Here is a 27,895-nt window from a genome sequence, read left to right as displayed (position 1 = left end):
TTTTCAAGTTTAAGATTTAGGACGGTATTTTGAACTATTTGACTTGCCGTACATCCAGTCACGCTTCTGGTGCACGCTAGTTCTGATCGTACGTACAGTAACTCGGCAACAACGCCAGAATTGTAGTATGTTTGCGTAAAGGGGAACAGACATTCCGAAGCCCCTTTCACACTGCACGTCAGACCCGCAATATTCCCGTAACATTGCCTGGTCGCCTTCTGTGTGAAAGCAACCACGTCCCGGAATTGATTACCGAATCGAACCCGGGTCGGGGACATAGTAACATTGCGGTAATTGATCCGGAACGAGCGCTGTGTGAACAAAAGCCAGATCTAATTCCGTATCGAAGTGATGACGCGCGTTATCGCGCGACATTTTCACCGGCTGTTTTGAAGGAAGATCAACATTCGCGACGAAAACATATGTGCAAACTGTAATGAAGCAGAGATCAGTTAGTTCCTCACTTTCCGCGCTGACGCAGAGATCGTTTGCTTGCTTCAGTTAAAGTATAACGTGCCAAGCGTTGTCGACTCGTACATTACACGTCACGCGCTGATGTCACCTGTCGTTACGGGATCTTCAAGGGTTGTGTGTGAAAGCACGCACATATACCGGGTCATCACTGGCAGTGTGAAAGTGCCAAATCTAGGACCAGGGAACAAGGAACACTTTACCCCTGTATTTGCCGGAATGGCAGTGTGAAAGGGGCTCGAGGGGAACAGAATCGACTGCTACACCGGCAGTGGCAGGCGCCGTCGCCGTTTTAATGACGAAAAAAATAAATAAAAAAACATTCACATTTGCACACATTCGCTGGTCAAAAATGATATATTGATAAGTAATACAACAACACAATTGTTTTTACCATCGGAAAATCGTGCGCCCCCGCGCTGTTTCGTTCTGGAACTTACACAAAACGACGAGTGATCCTCGTCACCTAGATAACATATATTTCTAAGAAATTTATTCTTTGATTTATGATTGCTGATACACTTAATTTATTAACATTTAGGCTATTCATGTGATGGTATACTCTCCGCTCGTCCTCACATGTATAAAATGTTGTAAAACATGGTTTTACTACAGTAATGTAGTAGTAACTAAAAAAAAAAAATTACAGAAGATCACTGTGAAATCTTTATATTTTATCATGCAGAATGTAATTCATGATTCATTCCTAGGCTTCATTTATTTGATCCAAAATACAGCAAAATCAGTAAAATTGTGTAATATTTTTACAATTTTAAATAACTGTTTTCTATTTGAATATATTATAAAATGTAATTTATTTTTGTGATCAAAGCTGAATTTTCAGCATCATTACTTACATTACAGTGTCACGTGATCCTTCAGAAATGCTTTTCACTGCAACTGTACTTTTCACACTATTTTTATGTATTTTTTTCATTGCTGGCTTATTTTAGGGAAAGTGTAGTGAATAAGAGACATTCAAGAGACCAACATCCCTGGTCCACCACAGTATCAAATTTTTGCCAGATACATGGCTCACAGAAGGTTGCTGTTGTAATTAGGTTTAAAGAAGCCCTTAAAACCCTGTTTATTTATATTATCTAATATTATTATTATGGTTGTTATTAATCGTGAATAAATCTAAAGCTTTTGAGACTATTATTTTGTGTTATTGAATTTGTCATGAAGATGTGACCATTTCTTCCTTTTATGCAGGGTTACTAAATAATCTTGATATAAAAAAGGGAGGGGGGTGCCCTTTTTCAGTTTCAGCACATGCCCCTCAAAAGGTCTGTGCACGGCCGTGGATAGGAGAGTACACTCCCTTCTTGTACTTCTCCAGAAGCACTGTCTGCCAAAGGCACATCCCCTGAAATCCCTATGATGGTTATTAAAGAGCCATTTCTCTTGACATGCCTTCATAAATTTCACTCAGTCACAGAAGTGACCTGTCTGGAAGGCCACAGGTCAAGATACAGGTTGTTCCTGAAAACATACATATAACAACATATACAGTGTTCATTAAAGGTTCTTGTAACAATCTTGCAGATGACAATAATCACAAAACAGTATTTATTAAATCCACTTCTCATTCCTACACCTTGCCTGATGCCTTCTGTCAATCTTCTTTCCTTCGGCCTAGCGCACAAAACCACCATTTCATTTGTCGGACCGGGCTTAAAGCCCTGTAAACAAATATTGCATAAGAACTTATTAACTTTGTGATATGTTTTGTTTATTTAGATCAATGATTACATATTCTCATAAAATGGAATGCTGCACTCTCTGTATTATTGTAAGTTGATGTGAGAAATGAGGACAAAAAAAAAAACATCACAAAGAAGATGTAGGTTAATATAATGTGTATATTAACAGTATATTAATCGCTGCTCAGACCCAGTGCAGCTGTGAGTAGAGGACATCTGTTGGCTGTAATGTGCTGTTTAGTAGAGCAATGCTGCTGTTACAAACACGCCAGGTTTACAATATTCAAAAACAAGTTGGCAAAAGGAGAATATGTTTTAACAATAGAAAAGAAGACAAAATAATTACTCGACTTCGACTTTATTTATTTATTTATTTATTTTTTACTTCCTTCCCGTTAATGCTTCATACTCCAGTCCAGTTGGCGGCGGTATTACACCATAAGTTGGCTAGTCAACCGCAATTAAATCATACAAGAAGAAGAAGAAGTCTCGGCGCCATCTTTGTTTTCCGTGTCTCGAATAAAAGTGAAAGTAAATGTTCGGAGTTAATGTTTCTCCATTTAAACAGCCAGAATCAATTCTATACGGAATTTCAAAGTGTTTCATATGAACTAAGTCATGATTTTCGTGTAGCTGCTTCATAGAAATGCGGTGGATTTTGTGAATCTGTGTAAATAAGGTGAGTGCTGAGTGCTTTACAGTGACTTCCGCTTTCAGATTTACTCTAAAGAACGTTTAGTTTTATATGTTTTAATATTTTCTTGTTTTAGCAGATGAAGGTGGTTTGATGGTGTTGTGTGTGGTTTATTAGATCATTGTGTATCTGAACATGTGTATCTCATGATCTGTTTCTCTCAGGATCCGTTCAGCTGAATTATGAGTTTGTTTGTCATTTCTATTCAGAGTCAGTGCTGGAGATCAGATTCTGTTTCATCATGGAGGACACACAAACATCCACAGATCAAGAGTTTTCTCCAGGATGCAGGTACTTTGAAAAAACACTGTTTTTTAATGTTTTTCTTTGAAACATTTTTACAAAAATGAAATGTTGAAAAAATTTATATATGGTTTATGTGTGTTTTTCAAGTCATCTACAGGTAATAAAATATATGAATGATACAGTGCTAATTGACAGCATTTTTTATTACAGTACAGAAGCTATAAAATATATTTTCTGCTCTATCCTGTGATAAAAATAGAAAAAGTGTTTGTAGTAACTTTATAGAATTATAGAATACAAATTATTCGTTATTGTCCAGTAGTATAATTTTTTTCTTAGCCACTTAAAAATTGTAAAAGGTTTATTTTTTTTTTATTTTTTTTTTTGTCAATTAGATATACATATTATTATTATTATTATTATTAATATATTTCATATTTCTGTCCCCCTCACTTTAAACTTTAAACTTTAGCTATATGCCATTTTATCTTCAGTTTAGGGATCAAAAAGGTTTTGTGGCTCCACGTGAATTTATATTCAGTGGGAAATGGCCCAAAATGGAAAGAGGAACCAATTATAACCCCCAGAGTCTCACAAAATCATGCGGGGACACTGGGAATGTAGAGGAAACACTGTAGGATTGGCTGTCTGTCTCTCTCTGTGCGTGTGTGTGTAGTGTGTGTGTGTGTGTGCTCTTGTTTTTGTATCATATCAGGACACAACTCTGTATAATGACATGGGTATGACACAGGTATTACAAGGAGAGGGTGACTTATGAGGACATAACCCATGTCCCCATTTTTCAAAACGCTTATAAATCATACAGAATGAGTTTTTTTGAGAAAGTAAAAATGCACAAAGTTTCCTGTGAGGGTTAGGGTTAGGTGTAGGGTTGGTGAAGGGACATAGAATATACAGTTTCTACAGTATAAAAACCATTATGCCTATGGGATGAACACACTTTACACAAAAACAAACGTGTGTGTGTGTGTCTCCAGGACTCGTCATGTCCGGGACAAGCGGATTTTGTGAAGGGGCAAGTGAAAGAGAATTGTACTTGCCTGACTGGACGAGGAACTTGATCAAAATTTTAATAGCAAACAATAACTAGGTCAGCACCGAAACTTTTGGCGAGAATGATTCTGGTTTTATAACATTTTATTTCAGTGTAAAATGTGTTTATTAACGAATAATGTATTGACAGTATCGAGGTCTCGTCAGTTGAGGCTCATGTAGTCTGTCTGACTCACGAGAAATCAACACTATAAGAACAGCACACACAAAGAAATAAACATGAACAATACTGCTGTAGAAAAAATATAAATATTCTATTTAAAATATGCAACATCACACGACCAGTCATGTTTTCCCGACTTTCAGCTCGATTGCAAATGTGATATTTTATACAGCTTTAGTTAAATAAACAAGTAATATTAACTGACTTACATTTTAGACACACTATGGATCGTTTCTGCTCCATTTCGCTAACAGAAATAGTTCTAAGCATAAAGCCACAGCAGAACAGTCGCACATCTCAGAGCAACACACAACAGTGTTTCGTTACTAAATTATTCATTTTCGAACGAGTCAATGATTCAGTGAGTCATTTATAAAAATGGTTACTTGCTTCATTTATCGAATGAATCAGCCGTTTGAACGAATCGGTTGAATCAATGATTCACTCATTAAGAAAGTGACTTGCCACCACTTACTGGTGGTTTAATTTCATATTTAAAAGTATCAATACATTTTTCCAACATTTCATTATTGTAAAAATGTTTCAGAGTAAAACATTAATCTAATAACATGAATTATGCATTTGGGAAGATTAATTTTGTTGATACTGATTTCATTTGAATAGTAACAACCATATGCTAACGTCATTTATTGATCACATGTAAGAATTTGACGTAAATGGAGACATGTACATTTAAGCCCAATCCCAATTCTATTTTATACCCCTTCCCCTTCCCCTTCCCCATGTCCCTTGTAACAGAGTATTAAGGGGTAGGGGAGACAATATTCCCCTAAGGATTGGGACACCACTACCATGCCGTCACATGCCATCATTCGTCATCTAGCTCTTACAATACACACATATACTGGTGTTCATTAGAGCCTTTAATTATAATTCTGTATTAATCAGCTACTTACTGACACACACATCAGAAATCACGCAGCTCACACATCCAGGAGAAAATAAACTTGTCAACGCTGCCCCATGACTTTTATTGAATACAGTTTAAATACTGAATCACTACATTATATTTTCCAGCGACGAGAGAATACAACCACTGTTTTTGAGTAAACTCACTTTAAAAAGATAAACGCACAGACGCGAATACACACAACTTCTCTCTCTCTCTCTCTCTCTCTCTCGAATAGGCAATATTTGAGAAAATGGTTTAGGGATTTCTAATTATTGGGGGATTAGCCCCCATCAATGTCTACGGCAGTTATGGCCCTGATCAGACATATGCTGTGATACGATCATGCAGTCTGTAATGATATGACATTAGCAAATATTAGCTATTTTGAGATAATTCATACTGCTTTGTCTGAAGTGTGGTCCCGAAAAATCTTCATTTGAAGAGCTATCTGGCCCTTCCCCTTACCCCTTCCCCTCCAACCACAAGAGAATCGAGACGAAACGGAGGGGTAGGGGAAAGGGGTAGAATTTAGATAATCAGTTTAGGAAAATATTGTCCTTCATAAAGTTAAAAAGTGTAACAGCAGTCTATTTAAGCAAATATGAAAAATATGCTGATTAAAGTAATACCTGATAGAGCACTGATGAGACTATTGCTTCAGAAAAAAAAAAAAAAAATAAAAAATTTCCCCCGGACAAGTAACTTTTTTACTCTGACAAGTGAATGATGGATTTACTTGTCCGAAGTGTCAAAAGCTTAATGTCGAGCCCTGGTCTCTCTCTATGCGTGCGTGTCTGTGTGTGTGTGTGTGTGTGTGTGCGCCAGTTCACCATACTTGGGGTCTTACCTAGGGCCCCTGAACACCTTAATCTGCCTCATACAGTGTTTTTAATGAAACATAAAAGACTTGATTATGAAATGATTATGATCATAAAGGATTATATCTGTTTTGTTATAGATTATTTCATCAGAAGAGATCATTAGCAGAGTCCAGCTGTGTGTCTGTGAGGAGTGATGTGTCTATGGATCGTCCAGTAATGTTTAAGAGTGGAGATACAAAGACTGATCTCAGGTACAGTTTTATATAAATATTAGGGTAAACGCACATATTAAGCTCACCAAAATATACACTGAGACATTTTTAGTTTAAAAGATATTTGTTTCAGTGTAAGATGTTATGTTATAAAATATTTATCTCACACAAAAATATGAAATGTTATTTTAAATGAAAAAAATGTTTTGATTAAGATGTATATCATTAAATGCAAAAAGTCCGGCTGAGCTTAATGGGCACATGTTTGTACACCCCTGTTCCCATTAAACTCACATCATGTAGCAAGGGAACACCTACTCGCATATGACATTTACCAACAAAATGTATCTTAGAAAATTTTAATTAATCTATTGTTTTCTTTGAGTGAGTAAACAAGTTGATTTTCACATCATTTTGAAGCAAAAATTCTAGACTACAAGCTCCAGGTTTAACAGACTTGTGAACAAATGTTCTGTATGTGTTTTATGACCTTATTTCAGTGACTTCAGAATTTAAATTTTTCACTAACCGTGCTTAAACATTGTTTTCTCAAAAACACAATCATGTACATACATGCTATTTACACATTATTTTATCCCAGTTTGTACTGAATACAGTGTTTTCGGACTTTAGCCATGAATATGTTTAGAAGCAACTGAAAAAAAAAACACAAAAGTCAGGTCATGTCAAACTTTTCCAGGCCCCCAAAACCCCCTTAGACCTCAGAGGGTTAAAACCAGCAAATCCTAATGGAATATGTCCCAAAGCACACTACAGAAAACAAAAAAACAAAAGCCAACCCTGATTTTGATGATTTCTGATTTTTAAATGTTTCTATCAAAGTTACAGTTGAGGTCAAAAGTTTACATCCCCCTTTCAAAATCTGCAAATTGTTAATTATTTTACTAAAATGAGGGATCATGCAAAATGCATGTTATTGTTTATTGTATTTATTGTACTGATCTGAATAAGATTTTTCACATAAAATATGTACATATAGTCCACAAGAGAGAATCAGAATCTGCTTTATCAAGTGTGCGCAGACACACAAGGAATTTGTTGTGGTTTTTAAGTTGCTCTTGGTACATACACGCATGTATATCAGGGAGGAGAGCAGAACACATTTAAATAGGACAACTTAACAATAAATAATAACAATGTCAAGTCACCTTTATTTATATAATGCTTTAAACAAAATACATAGCGTCAAAGCAACTGAACAACATTCATTAGGAAAACAGTGTGTCAATAATCAGGGCAGTAGAGGTCCTTTCTAGGTGCTGATCCACCATCTGGTCTGGATACGTACTGGATCCGGGTGACTGCAGTGACCCTCTGATCTGGATACAGACTGGATCTCGTGGCCACGGTGACCTCGGAACAAGAGAGAAACAGACAAATATTAGCGTAGATGCCATTCTTTTAATGATGTAGCAAGTACATAGGGTGTTATGTGAAGTGTTTCCGGTTTACCTAATTAATGCAGCATAAAAAACCTTTAACGGATTTGGATATTAAAAGCATATTAGTATGTTATGTGTAAGCCAGGTTAAAGAGATGGGTCTTTAATCTAGATTTAAACTGCAAGAGTGTGTCTGCCTCCCGAACAATGTTAGGTAGGTTATTCCAGAGTTTAGGCGCCAAATAGGAAAAGGACCTGCCGCCCGCAGTTGATTTTGATATTCTAGGTATTACCAAATTGCCTGAGTTTTGAGAACGTAGCGGACGTAGAGGAGTATAATGTAAAAGGAGCTCATTCAAATACTGAGGTGCTAAACCATTCAGGGCTTTATAAGTAATAAGCAATATTTTAAAATCTATACGATGTTTGATAGGGAGCCAGTGCAGTGTGGACAGGACCGGGCTAATATGGTCATACTTCCTGGTTCTAGTAAGAACTCTTGCTGCTGCATTTTGGACTAGCTGTAGTTTGTTTACTAAGCGTGCAGAACAACCACCCAATAAAGCATTACAATAGTCTAACCTTGAAGTCATAAATGCATGGATTAACATTTCTGCATTTGACATTGAGAGCATAGGCCGTAATTTAGATATATTTTTGAGATGGAAAAATGCAGTTTTACAAACGCTAGAAACGTGGCTTTCTAAGGAAAGATTGCGATCAATTAGCACACCTAGGTTCCTAACTGATGACGAAGAATTGACAGAGCAACCATCAAGTCTTAGACAGTGTTCTAGGTTATTAAAAGCAGAGTTTTTAGGTCCTATAATTAACACTTCTGTTTTTTCTGAATTTAGCAGTAAGAAATTACTCGTCATCCAGTTTTTTATATCGACTATGCATTCCATTAGTTTTTCAAATTGGTGTGTTTCACCAGGCTGCGAGGAAATATAGAGCTGAGTATCATCAGCATAACAGTGAAAGCTAACACCTTGTTTCCTGATGATATCTCCCAAGGGTAAGATATAAAGCGTGAAGAGTAATGTGTATGAATCTGGAACAGAAGATTTATGTACAGATTTGTGCATTATTTACTCTATATACAGTTGTATAAATAAAGAGATATGCATATGTATTTACAGTACTTGAGAAAGAGGCAGTAATTAGAGATGGAGAATGAATTACAGAAGTGAATTGCAGAATGCAGGTAATGATTGATGTGTTAGTTGTTTAAGCTGGAGATGGTGTTTGATGAAGGAAGTACAGCCTCTACTGGGTCTTTATCACGATGGAGTCGATGTGAGTGTCTCTCTTCAGTTTCTAAATGCATGGTTTTATCTTCAGGAGCATCAGTGAATGTTTGAATCTTCTGTAATAGTTGTGTTTGAGTCCTTCAGTTGTCTTCAGTGTGAAAACATAAATCTAAGATAAACGCACAGACGCGAATACACGCAACTTCTCTCTCTCTCTCTCTCTCTCTCTCGAATAGGCAATATTTGAGAAAATGGTTTAGGGATTTCTAATTATTGGGGGATTAGCCCCCATCAATGTCTACGGCAGTTATGGCCCTGATCAGACATATGCTGTGATACGATCATGCAGTCTGTAATGATATGACATTAGCAAATATTAGCTATTTTGAGATAATTCATACTGCTTTGTCTGAAGTGTGGTCCCGAAAAATCTTCATTTGAAGAGCTATCTGGCCCTTCCCCTTACCCCTTCCCCTCCAACCACAAGAGAATCGAGACGAAACGGAGGGGTAGGGGAAAGGGGTAGAATTTAGATAATCAGTTTAGGAAAATATTGTCCTTCATAAAGTTAAAAAGTGTAACAGCAGTCTATTTAAGCAAATATGAAAAATATGCTGATTAAAGTAATACCTGATAGAGCACTGATGAGACTATTGCTTCAGAAAAAAAAAAAAAAAGTTTTTTCCCCCGGACAAGTAACTTTTTTACTCTGACAAGTGAATGATGGATTTACTTGTCCGAAGTGTCAAAAGCTTAATGTCGAGCCCTGGTCTCTCTCTATGCGTGCGTGTCTGTGTGTGTGTGTGTGTGTGTGTGCGCCAGTTCACCATACTTGGGGTCTTACCTAGGGCCCCTGAACACCTTAATCTGCCTCATACAGTGTTTTTAATGAAACATAAAAGACTTGATTATGAAATGATTATGATCATAAAGGATTATATCTGTTTTGTTATAGATTATTTCATCAGAAGAGATCATTAGCAGAGTCCAGCTGTGTGTCTGTGAGGAGTGATGTGTCTATGGATCGTCCAGTAATGTTTAAGAGTGGAGATACAAAGACTGATCTCAGGTACAGTTTTATATAAATATTAGGGTAAACGCACATATTAAGCTCACCAAAATATACACTGAGACATTTTTAGTTTAAAAGATATTTGTTTCAGTGTAAGATGTTATGTTATAAAATATTTATCTCACACAAAAATATGAAATGTTATTTTAAATGAAAAAAATGTTTTGATTAAGATGTATATCATTAAATGCAAAAAGTCCGGCTGAGCTTAATGGGCACATGTTTGTACACCCCTGTTCCCATTAAACTCACATCATGTAGCAAGGGAACACCTACTCGCATATGACATTTACCAACAAAATGTATCTTAGAAAATTTTAATTAATCTATTGTTTTCTTTGAGTGAGTAAACAAGTTGATTTTCACATCATTTTGAAGCAAAAATTCTAGACTACAAGCTCCAGGTTTAACAGACTTGTGAACAAATGTTCTGTATGTGTTTTATGACCTTATTTCAGTGACTTCAGAATTTAAATTTTTCACTAACCATGCTTAAACATTGTTTTCTCAAAAACACAATCATGTACATACATGCTATTTACACATTATTTTATCCCAGTTTGTACTGAATACAGTGTTTTCGGACTTTAGCCATGAATATGTTTAGAAGCAACTGAAAAAAAAAACACAAAAGTCAGGTCATGTCAAACTTTTCCAGGCCCCCAAAACCCCCTTAGACCTCAGAGGGTTAAAACCAGCAAATCCTAATGGAATATGTCCCAAAGCACACTACAGAAAACAAAAAAACAAAAGCCAACCCTGATTTTGATGATTTCTGATTTTTAAATGTTTCTATCAAAGTTACAGTTGAGGTCAAAAGTTTACATCCCCCTTTCAAAATCTGCAAATTGTTAATTATTTTACTAAAATGAGGGATCATGCAAAATGCATGTTATTGTTTATTGTATTTATTGTACTGATCGGAATAAGATTTTTCACATACAATATGTACATATACAGTGTTACACAGAGACACATTTGTGAAATCACTCATTTCTTTTTAATATCTTTTGTGAAAAATGATCCTGAAGTGCTTTTTAAAGTGATTGTTTAAATAATACAGTTGCAATTAGAATTCTTCAACCCCCTTGACCAGCAAGACATTTGGCTGCAGAGAACACAATTTTGTGAAAACAGTTCACCAATGGCATCAGTACAATATTAGAGGAAATTTATTAATACACATTTGAGTAATTCTGAGAACATAAATAATGAGGAAAATCTAATTGGCTCTAAACGTTCATGTTCAAAAATTATTTAACCCCCAAAAGCCCAGTTTGGTGCAGAATCTTTTATTCTTTAAAACCATTAATAAACACTGCTTAAAAGCTTCTGCTGCCTGCAATCCTTGTCCATTCCACACCCAAAAAAGCTTTCAGATCAGTGAGAAATTTTTGTTTTCACATTGCAAATGCTCTGTTCAAATTCAACCAAATATTTACAATCAGAATAAAATCTGGAGACTGAACAGACCATTCAAGTACATTCTGTGACTGATCCCTGAACCTATGGAGCTTATAATATAACAAAATTATTTGATCTAATTTGTCATTTTAACAAAATTGAATATTATGTATCTTTTAACATAGTTTTGAATAAGATTATTATTATTTTAATCTTGAATATAGAAAATTTAAAATGAAACACAAATTGACGGTAGTGTTTTAATAGACAGGGAAGTTGTGGCCTAGTGGTTAGAGAGTTTGACTCCTAACCCTATGATTGTGTATTCGAGTCTCGGGCTTGAGCAAGGCCCCGAACCCCCAACTGCTCCCCGGGTGCTGCAGCGTAAATGGCTGCCTACTGCTGTGTGTGTGTGTGTGTGTGTGTGTTTTCACTGCTGTGTGTGTGCACTTCGGATGGGTTAAATGCAGAGCACGAATTCTGAGTATGGGTCACCGTACTTGGCTGTATGTCACGTCACTATTTTCCAACAGCTTTTTTCTTTTTTTTTTCTATTTTCTATTTTTTTTCTTCTCTCTGAATTCTTAGACTGCAAATATCCAGTTTTTAAAAATACAGCTTCAAGTTTTCAAGATGAAGAATTCAAATTCATTATTCAAAATTTCTAAACACCAGAAATTGAGATTGTAAAGAGAGTAGTCAGAGTTTATCCACAGGGAAGAGTAGATGATCCATGAAAAGTTGAACGAAGCATTTACGATGACCTGGAGGGGACATGATTGGTTCACTTCGGCTAGTTTTTGTTGACCACAACATATTAGCTTGTGGTAATGTGATAATTGTGTTGATGTAATGATATCCTGGAATTGCTGCACAGCTGCAGCTTTCTCTGGTAGTGGAAGTGTTTTGTGCGTCTTGGGGCAGACATTTCCATAGTCGCAAACAACAAGGTCACATTTGATTTGACTAAAAATAAACAAAACATTATAGAAATTTAGTATGTTATTTTTTTATTTATCATTTCCTGGGACTATGACAATAGTGAACACTTAATTATAGTTTTACCTGGCAAACCAACTCGCACACGGATGCTCTGGATCTTTCTTTGTTTTTTATATCATCCAATGGGAATTCCACATTTTAAACCCTCTTCATGTTTTCAATACTACCGACATGAGCTCAGTGAAATATTCTATTGGATGTTAATAATCTGACCAGTAATTGGTCAGAGGCAAAAAACATATTTGATCTTTTTATTCTCTGACTGCACCTGCTGTGAAGAGCCATGGAAGTGGCAGAACTTTGCAAATGCCAGCGAAATCACATACTTTCCTGCTAATCACAATTTGAATAGAACTTTCAATAAATTAATTTTGTATACAGGAATGTTTTGTCTGCAGGAAGGTCCATTAATCATTAGTTTTTGCACCCAAGGCATCACAATTCTTGTCAAAATGACCTGATACTTCAGAGAATCCATGATATCCTACATATGGTCATGATTTCCACTTCCTGTAACAGTAAAAGATCTCTGTAACAGGACTGCTCCACTTCTGTGTTTGATAATGGAGATGTTGTTTTTCTGCTTTTAAGCTTTGCCTTTTTTTGAACCAGACATACTGCTGATCCATGGGTCACTCCATAAAACATTCCTCCAGAACTGCACAGGTCCATCCACATGAATTTTAGCATGTTCAAGTCAGCGTTATGTTTTCTTGGTCAAGAATGGTATTTGGCAAGATGCCTCAACATCTTCAACATCAATGAAGCCATGCTTGTCTTGTGTTCATCTTATACTCTGCACTGAAATGTTTTTCCACCTTTCATCAGGTCATCTTGAATGTCTTTGGCTGTTCATTGCTGGTTTTTCATCAGTTGTTCTGATCAAATATTTTATAAAATTGTGCTTTTTTTTGTTTAACACCCTTCAAGGTTTTCTGGTGTAACACACTTTAAACTAAGGAATAAGGCAGCCAGCTGTTTTTAGGAACTTGTAATGTCTTGGAAATCAGCATATAGCCCTAGACTTTCTAAAGTAATACACATATTTATTCTCTTCAGTTTCTCTATAGCTTTTGTGAGCACTCTGTCAACTTCGGGCTAACTGTATGTGTGCGTAACAGCTCAAGCTAATTCTTGTTTTCTAATAAAGTTTCTTAATATTTAATTAGGCATAAGGGGTGGTGCTGGCACAGTGGATAAGACTCATGCATTTGGTGTGAGAGACCCGAGTTCGAATCCACTGTGAGACACCATTGTGTCCCTGAGCAAGACACTTAACCCCTAGTTGCTCCAGAGGCGTGCGACCACTAACATATAAACAACAATTGTAAGTCACTTTGTATAAAAGCGTCAGCTAAATGAATAAATGTAATGCATAAAGTCAGTTTTGCTCCCCACCATACAAATCAGTAATTAAAACTTGAATAATTTAATAATTTAATAATTACGACATAGCTGTGTTATAAAAAAATATGGTAGAATTGAAAAATATTAATTATATATTTATATGCCAGTAATAAGTTATAGATGAAATTTTCATGAAGTCGTGGATCTTCAAAACAGCATTTATTTGTAAAGTACTGCATTCTCTGCGGGGTTGAATAATTACAATTGGAACTGTTTATAAGTATTGTTAAATATGGTAATTCAAAGGATTGACTTTAATCTTCTCTCTGTTATAGTTCAGTTGATCAGAAGAGATCAGAAGCAGAGTCCAGCTGTGTGTCTGTGAGGAGTGATGCGTCTATGAATCAGTCATTAGATTATAAGAGTGAAGATACAAACACTGATCTCAGGTCTATTATTTCTGTAAAAGATTATTTGGTTATGATACAGAATACATAAAATACACTGTGCTCATTAGCTTATTTAATAATGCAGTATTTTAATTTTCCAGGCATGAAGTCCTCAACAGGTTTAGATCAAATCTGCTGAAGAAGTTTGAGCGTCTGTATGAGGGAACAGCGACACAGAGAAACCCAACACTCCTGAATGAGATCTACACAGAGCTCTACATCACAGAGAGTGAGAGTGGAGAGATCAGTAATGAACATGAGGTGAGACAGATTGAGACACAATCCAGGAGAACAGCAACAGAGGACACAGCCATCAAATGCAGTGACATCTTTAGACCTTTACCTGGACAAGACGAAGCCATCAGAACTGTGCTGACAAAGGGAGTCGCTGGCATCGGAAAAACAGTCTCTGTGCAGAAGTTGATCCTGGACTGGGCTGAAGGGAAAGAGAATCAGGACGTCCAGCTCATATTTCCACTTCCTTTCAGAGAAATCAACTTGATGAAGGACAAAACACTCAGTCTTTCAGATCTTCTTCATGTCTTTTTCCCTGAAACTAAAGAAATGGAAATATCAAGTGATGAATATAAAGTGTTGTTCATCTTTGATGGTCTGGATGAGTGTCGTCTGTCTCTGGACTTTAAGAGTAAAGTGAAACTGTGTAATATCTCTGAATCAGCCTCAGTGGACGAGCTGCTGATGAACCTCATTGTGGGGAATCTGCTTCCCTCTGCTCTCATCTGGATCACCTCCAGACCAGCAGCAGCTGATCTCGTCCCGTCTGAGTGTGTCCATCGAGTGACAGAGGTACGAGGCTTCAATCAGCCACAGAAGGAGGAATACTTCAGGAAGAGAATCAGTGATCAGAGTCTGGCCGACAGGATCATCTCACACCTGAAGTCATCAAGGAGCCTCTACATCATGTGCCACATCCCAGTGTTCTGCTGGATCTCAGCCGCTGTTCTGGAGAAGATGTTGAGTCGAGCAGAGAGAGGAGAGATTCCCAAGACTCTCACTCAGATGTACACACACTTCCTGATCCTTCAGACCAACATCAAACATGGGAAGGACTATGAGAAGAAGACAGATAAGGACATGATCCTCAAACTGGGGAAAGTGGCTTTTCAGCAGCTTGTGAAGGGAAACCTGATCTTCTATGAGGAAGACCTGAGAGAGTGTGGCATTGATGTGAGAGAAGCATCAGTGTACTCAGGATTGTGCACTCAGATCTTCAGAGAGGAGTTGGGCTTGTATCAGGGGAAAGTCTTCTGCTTTGTTCATCTGAGCATTCAGGAACATCTAGCAGCTCTATATGTGCACCTCTCCTGGACAAACTACAACAGAAATGTGATTGAGCCCATCACCAAACAGAGTTTACTCTCTAAAGTGAAGAAACCGTTTCAACTCAGTTCATCAGAATATGTTTCATCATCTGAGCTTCATCAGAGAGCTGTGGATGATGCTCTTCAGAGTAAAAATGGACATCTGGATCTTTTCCTGCGGTTCCTTCTGGGTTTGTCAGTGCAGTCTCATCAGATTCTCCTACAACAAATAATGAGACTGAAAAGAAGCAGCTCTGACAGAAATGAGAAAACAGTTGTGTTCATCAAGAAGAAGATCAGGACCATTGACTCTCCGGAGAAATCCATCAATCTGTTCCACTGTCTGAATGAACTGGGTGATCGTTCACTAGTGGAGGAAATACAACAGTATCTGACATCTGGAAACTTAAGTGGAGCCAAACTCTCTTCATCTCAGTGGTCAGCTGTAGTTTTTGTGTTGTTGACATCAGAAGAGGATCTGAATGAGTTTCGTCTTGATAAATTTGTTAAAGGAAAGAATAATCCTGAAAATATGAAAGTTCTTCAGAAGCTGCTGCCTGTGATTAAAGAATCCAGATCAGTTCAGTAAGTATCAATGAGAACAATCACTTCACTGTTAAAACATGAAGAAAATCAAAGTTAAAGCTCAGAAATCTTCAGTGCTGCAGATGTTGTCCAGAGTTTAGTGCTCAGTATTTAGATGTGTTTTATATTAAATCAGTGACACTTTTAGATTCAGAGACAGAGAAGTAGCATATTAATAAATTATTTATTTATTCATATATTAAGTAATATATGAGGAATTTAAGTAATTGTCATTTTTAAAGGCATCATGAACTGCCTCAATTTTTTATTTTGTACCATTCTCTGAGATCCACTTATAATGTTGTCAAGCTGATCATCACACAAGCTGTTGTTTCGTCAGACTGCCTTCAATAAAAGCAGCGACTCAGTTTTGTGTTCTGAAACTTACAGGATGTTTTTATAGCACAGTGTCCTCTTATGTCAAAAGATCATAACAACCCCTTTAAACTACTCTTGTGTAACAAAGTAATATTATTTATCTTAAATCAGACTCACGTTTTTGTTCTTTGACATTTTAAATCTCACACATTGATTTGTTCTTTCTCTTTACTAATGGATTCACAGCTAAACTGATCTGATCTGAGAGAGTGAAGAGTGTGTCATTGTTCTCTACAGGTTGAGTGATTGTGGCGTCACAGATGAAGGTTGTTCTGCTCTGACTTCAGCTCTGAGATCAAACCCCTCACACCTGAGAGAACTGGATCTGTCTCTGAATAATATAAGAGATTTGGGAGTGAAGCGTCTCTGTGCTGGACTGGAGGATCCTCGCTGTAAACTGGAGAAACTGTGGTAAGATTATATATGACACACTGTAAAATATTTGTGAAGGGAAAAACAAATCAGCCAGAAAACACAATAGTTGTATCAAGATACAGAGATACAGAAAGTAAAACATCGTGTGTCTTTGTTTCTTGTTCATGTGTGGACTTCTGTGTTCATGTTAAAGCTGTTTCTGCATTAGCAACACCTTTAAATGGATTCTGTTACGCTAAGTGCTAATAGCTCATCTTGTTAGCAAAGGCTTGACTGTTAGCAGACAAAATTACTAAAGAAAGCAGTCAGATAAGTGAGAGAGTAAGAAAATATTCAAAACATGGAAATAAAATGTCTAACATGTGTAGAATTAAATATATATGTGTTGTCCTCGTGTTGATCAGATGTTCTGGAGAATCAATCACATGCAGCTCATATTGTTCCCAAACTCAGAAGCGTGAGTCTCTTCCTGCAGCTTCAAGAACAGCTTTACTGATCAGCAGCTTCAGTGTGATTAGGAGCAGGTGTAGGGGGCTTTAGGAAGAGACACAAGGAAGGACACTAGAAGACACCATCTGTTTATAATCAACAGAATCAGAGAAAGAATATGTTATTACCTACTGTTTAGTAAAGCACTGCAGTACATTGAGGTGTGAGTACTATCTGCAAGTATGAATAATATCTCACAGTGAAGGAGATCTCAGGTTCTGATATCCTTGAGTGATGGAGAAACACACACACACACACACACACACACACACACACACACACACACACCACTACTCTGTACATATTAACACAGATCAATATAAAGCTCAGCTGTGTAATGAATAGTGTGATTTAACATAAGAGACTATTTGCAGGGATGAGTTTATAAAGACTGTAGTGTGACGCTCCATGTCTGCTGTTACTGTACTGTTTCTGGTTCTGATTCACTGTTAGTGCTGCACTTGGTTTGAGACGCTTTAATTTACATTTGGGAACACAACATTCGTCATTAGAAACATTTATAAATCTGTTGTTGTTTACAAAGAAGTTTAGTGTCACACAATCCTTCAGAAATCATTCTGATTTTCTGCTCAAGAAACATGTCTGATTATTATCAATGTTAAAAACAGTTTTGCTGCTTAATATTTTTGTGGAAACTATGATACGACTCAAACATTTGTATAAGATTTAAAAAAAGAGAGAAATTAATCATTTTATTCATCATTCATGAAAGCGACAAAAACTGTGTGAAGGAATTTAAAATGATTTCTATTTAATAAATGCATTTACCAATTTAATTAATATATTGATAAATGCAAATAAATGCTGTTCATTAAACTTTATATTTATCAAAAAATAAAGTGCATCATTTCAACACAAAATATGAAGCAGCAAAATGTTCAACATTGATAATAATCAGAAATGTTTCTTGAGATTAAAATAAATTGTAATGACTTCTAAAAGATCACGTGACACTGAAAACTGGAATAATGATGAAGAATATTCTGATTTGCATCACAGGAATAACATTACATTTTATATTAAAATTTTAAACTTTTTTTTGTATTTGTAATAATATTTCACAATATTTACTTTACTTTATTTTGATCAAATAAATGCAGCCTTGATGAGCAGAAGATAGTTTGTAGCTCGGCCACATAAGAGGTATACGTTTATAAAGCTGTTGATTAAATGTTAATCTGATTGTTGATGCGGCACAGCTGTTATTAACCCTCTAAGTGCCAAAGTCGCAAAATTGCGACAAGACGTCACCCTTAATAAAATAGACCGTAGTTCCTTATATGGTGTAATATCTCATTTGTATTCCCTTCCACTAGATGGCAGACACGTAGTACTTTGATTCTAGACCAACATTATGCATTGTTTATGTTCAAAGTGTCGAGCTCTCATGTTATTGATGCGGGAGCAATTCATTTCATAGCGTGAGTGTAAATCGTGAGATTTATGAGAGAAAATCGCCAGATGGCTAATACAAAGAGGATGTGTTGCAAATGTTGTTCACCGATTCTGACTCTGAAGGGGAATATTTGCCTTTTGGAAATGACGATCAGCCGTCTAATGATCGCGCGTCTCGCGGTACATCTTTGCAGCTCAATGGTGCCACCGTGCAAGGCGAGAGTGTTCACGAAGCACAAACAAGCGATCGTTTAGAGCCTTTGCTCAACGCGGAAGCGGGTGACAGAGGTGAACGTGGTCATAGTGTCCATAGGAGAGCTGTTGCTGATCGCGCACGCTCTAATACTCGGCCGGCAGACAGTACAGGTGCAGTCTGTGTGGAGAAGGTGCGCTGTGTCATGCAATGAATGAGAGGAACCATGCTCTCAACAACTACCAACTGTGTCACATAGATGCCTGATTGGGCAGATAGATGCTCAACTGATCAAAAAATAGGCTCATGTATTTTACTATGGCACAGTAATATAGTAATAATCTACTACTTTTCTCGTTTTTTCCCCCTGATCATTTGGAATGAGAATAAAAAGACAAAAAACAACAACAACAGCAATCAAATAAAAAAAACAAAAAACAAAAAAAAACCCTTGCAAATAAGTTCAAACATCCATTCAATATCTATTATTTCCTGAATATTACTAATGAACTGATCAAAAAGTAAGCTACTGTTCACATGTGTTTTACTACTATATAGTGTAGTAATATAGTAATAATTTAGTACTTTCTCCTGTTTTATTGTTGGCTTCCTCTGTTCTGATCATTTGGAATGAGGATAAAAAAGACATATACAAACACAAAAACATGCAAATATGTTCAAACATAAATTCAATATCTAATATTACCTGAATATTATGAAATTCGAGATAGCTGCCCATGGTGACATCATAATATGCAAATTAGATTAGTATATTTACACCCCACGTAAACTTTCGATCATGCCAAACATTTTTCTAATTGACGGTAGATCTCTATCTTTAAGCCCTTTCAAGTCACAAGCTTTTGAAATCTTGATGCCAAGATACAACATTTTTTTTCCAAAAAACCCTGGCGCCTTAAGGGTTAACGTTTCTGTGTTTGTATTGCCCCGTTGAGAACTGTGGACTCTGTTTCTTCTCGCGAGAGTTCGCTCGTGATGCGGGAATCCCTGTGACGTCAATGTGCTCACTTTAGGATTTAGCGATCGATCGCCTGATCCTTATTACCTGCTGTATTTACCTGTGACTTTGAGTTGCTTCCTCGAGGAAATAACCTGACGCCATTGGATTATTTTACTGAGGACTTCGTCACAGGACAGCGCTGTTCTCAACCTGCTCCCGGACTCCAAATATTGCACCGGTGAGCAGGGCCGTGCAGAGACCTTTGGAGGGGCAGGTGCTCAAATTATAAAAGGGGCACATGGAACAAGGTTTAAATAGCGCGGTTCAAAATATCAATTCAGCAATATATTGTGATGCATTCCTTGTCGATTCACGTGTCAATATGGATGATTATGTATTGATACAGCAGCAAATGCTGTGATGCACTTTTGAAACAGAAACAGATTAGAAGAGACAATTTTAAGTTTAAAAGTAAAAAAATAATAATAATAATTCTTTCCACCTAATAATAGCTCTGGGATTAGAAACTGAAATGTCTTAAATTGTCCCAACCTGATGCCTTTTTCTTCTCTGTTCCACAGAATAATTAAGAACAGCTATTATAGTAAAAACTGTAGAAAACACTCTACATTTTCCTCTTTCTCACCAACCTCTGTCTCCTGGCTTGCTGTTCCCTGCTCTCTTTCTGTCACTTACATTTTCCTCTTTTATTCCTCTATCTCCATCTCCTCATCTGATCTATTACTTTCCACTCTCTGTCCATCTAGGAACAAGGCTCAATTTACTATTTCACCATTAATCATTAATCTATTATTTTAACCATCACTACTCTTGCACCTAATCAATAAGTCCACCTTAAATATTGATACAAAACATTAAACAACTGATACACTGGAATATAGTGATTAATATTATTATTACTGTAGTAGTTCATGTTGTCTAAAATGTAACACCTTTGCAATGTAAACAAATGACAGGCTACATGTGTTATTCATCTCCTTGACACTGCACTTTGATGGCAGGTCAGGTATATTATTCATTTTATATTGACATTGATATTTGTAAATTTATTTCTAGAGAGATATTATTGAGTTTACAAGCTAAAGTGGTCTTGCTGTCGTAAACACTGTTGTTATTGTAGAAAAAAATATATATTTGTGTCACATTTAAAATATAATTATATTTTAATTCCTTTCTGAACTGTTTTTATTTTCATAATGATAATTCAGAGAATGAGAAAATCTGAATAAGCCTAACCAGTGTTGTGATAATTATTTTTAAGGCACTCTGCGTGTTAAAAAATAAATAAAAAATAAATACTGTAATATAATAAAAGTTTAGTCAAATAACATAAAAAGACCAGACCCCTCGATCAGGGGCGTCATGCATTCATGATTTTTGAGGGGGCACATTGGGGGGTATAAGTCATGCTACGAAAGCACTGTATAACTGATATAGGATTATGTTTTATTTATTTTTCCTTAGAATTCAAAACAATTCTAAACATGCTTAATATATCAGGAAATATCTCGATTCTCAAACGTAAAAGTAAACGCGTTTTGCACCTTTATAGAATGTTATTTGATTAAAATATGGAAAAGTAGTGTAATCTATTAACTACACATAATACCCCGACTTTTTACTTAAGTGCCATATAATATTTTCAATATGACTGAATTTGCATTTAATGTAAATTTTAATAACAATATTGTAAGTTACTTATTTTAACACTTTCATTTTACAGAGAGTAAAGAAAATTTACATTATCAAAGAACATTTTAATTCAGTCTAGCCAGAGTTCAGGCACTCTCAAAAACTCCCATTAAAATCACTGAAGCACTTTACAATACATTATGCACATCTGCACTTTTGTTGTTTCTGATGAGAGAATTTGCTAAATAATTCAGTCAGCGAGCAAGTGAACAAAAGACCGTGTTTCAGTGATGACTCTTCTGCACGTCTCTGGTTGGCCATTGCATTTATAAGCGCAACAGAATCGTTTCTGATTGGTTATCATGAAGCGTTATACAAAAGCGTCTGTCTCTGGCTCAGCGCCAGCCAGCGAACACAGATTTGAATTTAGCATTGAATTTGGAAGCTGCATTTAAAATCCACTTTGCCCAGAAATCTTTGAATGGGCATGACGCCTCTGCCCTTGATGCCTGTGAAACGATTCTCCCTCACACAGCACGCTAACGTTACTTCTACACTACAGCTACACACTGCAACATATCTGCATGTTCTCACATCACGTCGTTCTTGTAAAATAATAATAAGTAAATAAAAATAAAAATCACTTCGCTGAGAATGAAACACCACTTACCAGCTTCCGCGGTGTTGAAAATATCCTCTAGCAATTAAAAAATGCATGTGCGGCGTGACGAATCGTCCCAGTCGTCATCAGGTGAAAGGTCATCATGTGGGTCATCTTATTGACGGCTAAATTATTATTCAGAAATTTTACTAAAATTTAGATTGGGCATGGGCAGGCATTCACAAAAGGGTATGTCATGAAAAAAAAAAATTGAGAAAATTTTGCTTTGACAAAAGGGCACTTTGGGCACCAAGGGGCAAAGGGGCAGGTGCTCAAGCACGCAACTGGATTGTGCAGATATTATGCCTCCTGAGGTAGTTATCCCTCCTCTCCCCGAAACGCTATGGCAAGCCATTTTAGCATTTAAAACTTGGTTTTGACCATCCATAAATATAATTTTGGATAGTCACAATTGTAATTCCAGATATCTATATTGCAATTATGACTCGTCGTAATTGGAATTAAGATATCTACAATGTGATTATGACTAGTCATAATATGCATTGAAGATATCTACAATTTAATTTTGACTAGTCATAATACACATTCCAGATATCTGCAATGCTATTACGACTAGTCATAATCTTCCATTGAAAAATATTTTCAGATATCTTCAATTTAGTTTTACTAATCATAATTCCAATTCAAGATATCTTTAAATATGATTTGACTAGTCAAACTTCTAATTAGAGATATCTCAAATAACAATTTGACTAGTGATAATTCAATTAGAGATATCTTCAAATAAGTTTTGACTAGTTGTAATCCAAATTCAAGATATCTTTAAATATGATTTGACTAGTCAAAATACAATTTAAGATATCTTTAATTCCAAATTTTAAAAGATATCCAAAATACATTTGTAGATATCTGCAATTCATTTATGATTAGTCAAATTACATTTGTAGATATCTTGAATTGGAATTATGACTAGTCAAAACTCATTTAAAGATATCTGCAATTTAATTATGGATATCCCAATCAGATTTTTGACTAGCAAGAACTATATTTGGAGATATCTGCATTTAGCTTCGCGACTAGGCGTAATTGCAATGTAGATATCTGGAATTAACAATTTGACTAGTCAAAATACGTTTATAGATATCTACAATGTGCATGCAAATACACATTTGTTGAGCCCCGCCTTAAACATTTTATTTAACCAATCCTAGCTTTGAAACTGTTGTCATTCACAGTTTTGTCTGAGTTATATAATAAAAGTCCTGCATCTTTGGTTGATTTTAAACTGTTTTATACAGAAGTAATTCAAAAGTATTGAAATAAAAATGTAGCTGTAGCTTGTGTAAAAGTGGTAGGCTATACAGAGAGGACTTAAATAGGCTTTTGTCCTGTTTTTTGTTGTAATGTTGAGACGCTGTGGATTAAATTTTGTTAGTTTTCATTTACAAACGAACACATGCATAAACCTCATGTAAGCTGTTGCAACATTTGATATAATGTTAAAAGAGTCAGTGTCTATGTACACTGCAAGCCTGCCTTGTCAGAGACTAATTACATTATCGCCCACCATGTAATTGGGATAGTTACCACTGATAAACGACGGCACTCTAACATCAGCTGCTGTGGATAAGTGGTTAAAATGCGTGCTTTTTGACGCAATCGACCTGAATTCACGTCCGCCTTTTGTCAAACATTTTTTCTCCTTTTTCAAATCTCATATTGTATCGGAAAGGCATTTATTTTCTATAAAAATTAAGGAAATAAATAAAAAGTTGAAAATAATTATTGGGTAGGGTTAGGGTAGGTGTAGGGAGGGCTTTATTGTCCAAGTAAGGTGGCATCCATTTAAAATTTGAATTAAAATTCAAACTAAAAAGTTATTAATGCGTACTGTTTTATAATGTACTACAATACTGAGGTGCAGATAATTGCCACTATTTCAAATAAGTAGTATAAATAGCATCAAATCTAGCTATTTTAACACAGTGTAAATATAATCCATTGCTTTTTGCACTTAGTGTAAATAGCATTTATTGCTAAGAAAATATGCTATTTACACCTAATGCAAATAGCCCCTGCCTAAAAGAATACATTGGTGCTCATCACTGAACACAGCAGAATATAATCATCATGGATCTCTCGCTTTAATACAATACTCCCACCTTGTGGGCTATTTATGGAAGCTTGTTTCCGCCACTAAATAAATAAATAAATTAAAATAGAAATTAATAAAGAAATAGCAACTTTTTATCTCACAGTTATTAAATCTTGCAATTCTGGGAGAAATTCAGAATGAATGGTAAGATAAAAGCTGCAAATTAGGCCTTTCTTTATTTTTTTTAAAGGTGCCGGCCTACCTTTCTTTAATAAAAAAATAAACATTGTTTTTCATTGTCTAAATATATAATAAATAAATTCAGACGAGCAGTTTGTGATTTTCTGCCTTTATTGAACATTACACTGCATTTGGTCTATTTTGTAACATGATTCAATTAAAACACAGCGCTATACATACATGCACGCGGGAAACCTTTTGCCACACAAGGCTACATCCAGATTTATTTAATAATCCTTGAAGCACCTCATCCAGTAGCTTTTCTCTCCGTGACAACAAAAGCAGACTTTTATTATGTTTTTAGCAGTTAGCAGAGTAGGCAGGGAGGTGCTGAGTAAATTTATTCTGACGTCACACAACAGCATTTCGACTATCATTTCAGATATCTTAAACTATAATTGTGACTAGTCGAAATTGAATTAGATATATCTCTAATTACATTTGCGGATGTATGACGCGTCTATTGAGGATATCTATAAAGTAATTACAGATATCTTAAATGTAGTTTTGACTAGTCATAAAATATTTAGACATATCTCTAATCCGATTTCTTACTAGTGCAATTATAATTGAAGATATCTCTAATTGTCATTGTGACTAGTCGAATTATAATTATGACTATGCGAATCACAAATGTGACTATCCGAAATTATATTTATGGAAAGTCAAAACAACGTTTTAAATGCTAAAACGGCTTGCGATAAAACGCCATGTAAGTCTCCTGTTATTAAACAGCGAAAGATAGAGAGCATTGATGCTGCTAATATCCTTTCACAACTCAAAGATCTCTCGATTCTAATTAACAATCGATCTGATGGCCTGGAACGTATGGTGGCGGAGAATGCTCGAGCAATCGCGAGTATGAAAGAGATTGTAAACGAAAACACCAAACAGATAGCCGACGTAAAGACAGCTGTTGAGTTTGTATGTGCCGAAGTTAATGTCAAAAGCCAGCTCGGTCTGATGGAAACAAAAGTGAAGAAAGTCGAGGCGAAATCATCTGAGCATGAACAACGTTTATCCCATCTCGAAGGATACACACGGCGTTGGAATCTGAGAATCTACGGGATCCCTGAAAAAGAGAGGGAGGATGTTCGGGAGAGGGTTATCCAGATCTGTCAGCAGCTCTGACAAGAAGCAAAGGATAAACTTCCTTATACCGTTGATACTGTACATCGACTTGGGCGTAAGCAAACGAGCAGCGACAAACCTAGAGGGATCATCTTTCAGTTTACCTCGCGCTTTTACCGTGATGCCATTTGGCGGGCAGCGAAAGACTCCTTTTCTCAGGAATAACAACTTAAAGTTGTCTGAGGATCTTTCCCCAACAGATAGAGAAAAGAGGAACAAACTGTGGCCTCTTGTGGACAAAGCACGTCGGGACAACAAGCAGGCATACTTTGTTGGAGGAAGAGCGTTTGTGGATGGCACTGAAATTTTTCCACCAACCTGAGTGTCCCCTCTGATTGCTTATTTGCGTCACTCTGTCGAGATGCACTTTTGCCGATTCTGGAGTTCTAGGTTAATAAGCTAGAGTGCATATCCACGTGAATGTTCTCAAGTCAAATACTTTGTTACTTTTAAGCTCTAACCCTGATAATAATGTTTAACGTTGCACTTTATTAAAGTGGCACTGAGTTTAGCTTAATAGAAAACCAGGCGCTTGAATGCTATTTGTTTATTTGATACACGTTTGTTATGGGTTATTACCGTCTTAAAGATAATACTCTTTACACCTATTTTGCAGGATGCTACATCAGTATATTGTTTTTACTGTTGTTTGCTGTGCTCGTTTTTATGCACATTTCTTTAGTCCGATCACAACAAGTTATTTGTATTAGCTTATTATTTTAATTTTTTAATTTCCTTATTTTCCTTTATGGTTCTTTCTATTCACTCACTTAATGTTAGAGGGCTAAGAGATTCTACTAAACGTAAAGCTATATTTCTATACCTTAAACAGTTTAATTCAGATTTTTATTTTTTACAAGAATGTCATTCAGTCAAAGATGACTTTAAATTTTGGAGATCACAATGGGGATTGGACCTGTGGATGTCCCATGGAACATCAAGTTCAGCTGGGGTCTGTATCTTACTCCATCGCTTTAAGGGGAAAATTCTGTTTTCTGACTGTGATCCAGGTGGTCGGTATATTTGCCTCCTACTTGAAGTCTCAGACATAATGTTTATTATTACCAATCTTTATGGACCTAATCAACAAAAAGAAAATGAAGATTTTCTTTATAGAATGGAAGAACGTATACTTTCATTGTTAAATAATTACCCCAACTCTTATTTGGTTTTTGGAGGAGACTTTAATGTGGTTCTGGATAATAATATTGTCACAGTGTCTGGGTTGTTGTTCCCCGGGGTTCCACTAGATCACTTCCTGTTCCCTTATATGGTCACCTTCCTCCTTGTTGCGTAATTGATTGTTCCCCCCACCTGTCTCCTGTTTCCCCATTATCCTTCTGTGTATAAATACCCAGTCTGTCTTAGTCTATGTTACGGAGTCCTTGTTTAATGTCAGGTTATTTCATGTCCGTCATCCTTGCCTTGTCTTGCCTTGCCTTGTCTTCGTGTCTTGTTTTTATGTGGATTGATGTTTTGGTTTCGACCCCTGCCTGGACTTTTTACCCCGATTGGATTATCCCTTGAATAAATCTCACTTACCTGCAATTGGTTCTCTCGCCTTCTTTCAAGCGTCTCGTAACGTGACAGAAGGACTCCGTCATACAGAGAACCAGCAGGTATGTCTGCCCATGCCTCATCCCCAGCCACAGAGCGGGACAGCGGCGGTTTTGAAGGAACTCGCTTGGTGGTTTTTCGGGGGACCAGGGGAGGTCGCCGAGGAGGGAGTGGTCGAGAGGAGACTCGGCATCACTCTCAACCATGGCCTCCCTTCGATCCGGGGCTTCTTTGGGATGGATCAGAGCCTCCCTCTCACCATAGCGGACGGAGAGGTGAGAGGAAGCGCATGCCCGCCATGGTAGCGCCACAACCCAAGATAGCCGCCAACCCTGCGCCGCTGCGATGCAGGGCCACCAAACTCCCATCACGAGGCAAGATGGAAGCCAGCCTCACACCACAGTACCCGATGGCCACCAGCTCAGCACCGACGCCCAAGACGGCCGCTGTCTCATTCTTGGATTATTTCGCTACGCTATCAAGAATACTAGAGGTTCCCAAGACGGTTCACGTCATGGCTGCTGTTCGAGAGGCCGAGGCGGTGCCCGATGCAATTCCCGAGGCGGTGCCCGATGCAGTCCCCGAGGCGGTGCCCGATGCAGTCCCCGAGGCAGTGCCCGATGCAGTTCCCAAGGCGGTGCCCGATGCA

At 36.8% G+C, this 27,895-nt stretch overlaps 1 protein-coding gene and 2 long non-coding RNA genes across 3 annotated transcripts in view; 1 reads left to right on the top strand and 2 right to left on the bottom strand.

Moving 5' to 3' along the window:
- The window catches only part of LOC127964884 (NACHT, LRR and PYD domains-containing protein 12-like), a 1,383,583-nt gene that overhangs the window by 851,023 nt on the left and 504,665 nt on the right, over positions 1-27,895 (top strand). The window contains exon 28 of the mRNA XM_052565314.1: positions 16,752-16,925. Within this exon, the coding sequence (XP_052421274.1) occupies positions 16,752-16,925 (174 nt within the window). The remainder of the gene's footprint in view (positions 1-16,751; positions 16,926-27,895) is intronic.
- LOC127964976 (uncharacterized) overlaps positions 1-27,895 on the bottom strand; it is a 385,149-nt gene that overhangs the window by 212,958 nt on the left and 144,296 nt on the right. The gene's annotated exons all lie outside the window — the stretch shown is intronic.
- Positions 1-27,895, bottom strand: part of LOC127964989 (uncharacterized) — a 193,978-nt gene that overhangs the window by 66,863 nt on the left and 99,220 nt on the right. The gene's annotated exons all lie outside the window — the stretch shown is intronic.

The sequence above is a fragment of the Carassius gibelio genome, chromosome B9 (assembly GCF_023724105.1).
Source record: "Carassius gibelio isolate Cgi1373 ecotype wild population from Czech Republic chromosome B9, carGib1.2-hapl.c, whole genome shotgun sequence".
Taxonomy (NCBI): Eukaryota; Metazoa; Chordata; class Actinopteri; order Cypriniformes; family Cyprinidae; genus Carassius; species Carassius gibelio.
The sequence above is the reverse complement of the archived record's forward strand: the minus strand, read 5'-3'. Positions and strand labels throughout refer to the sequence as shown.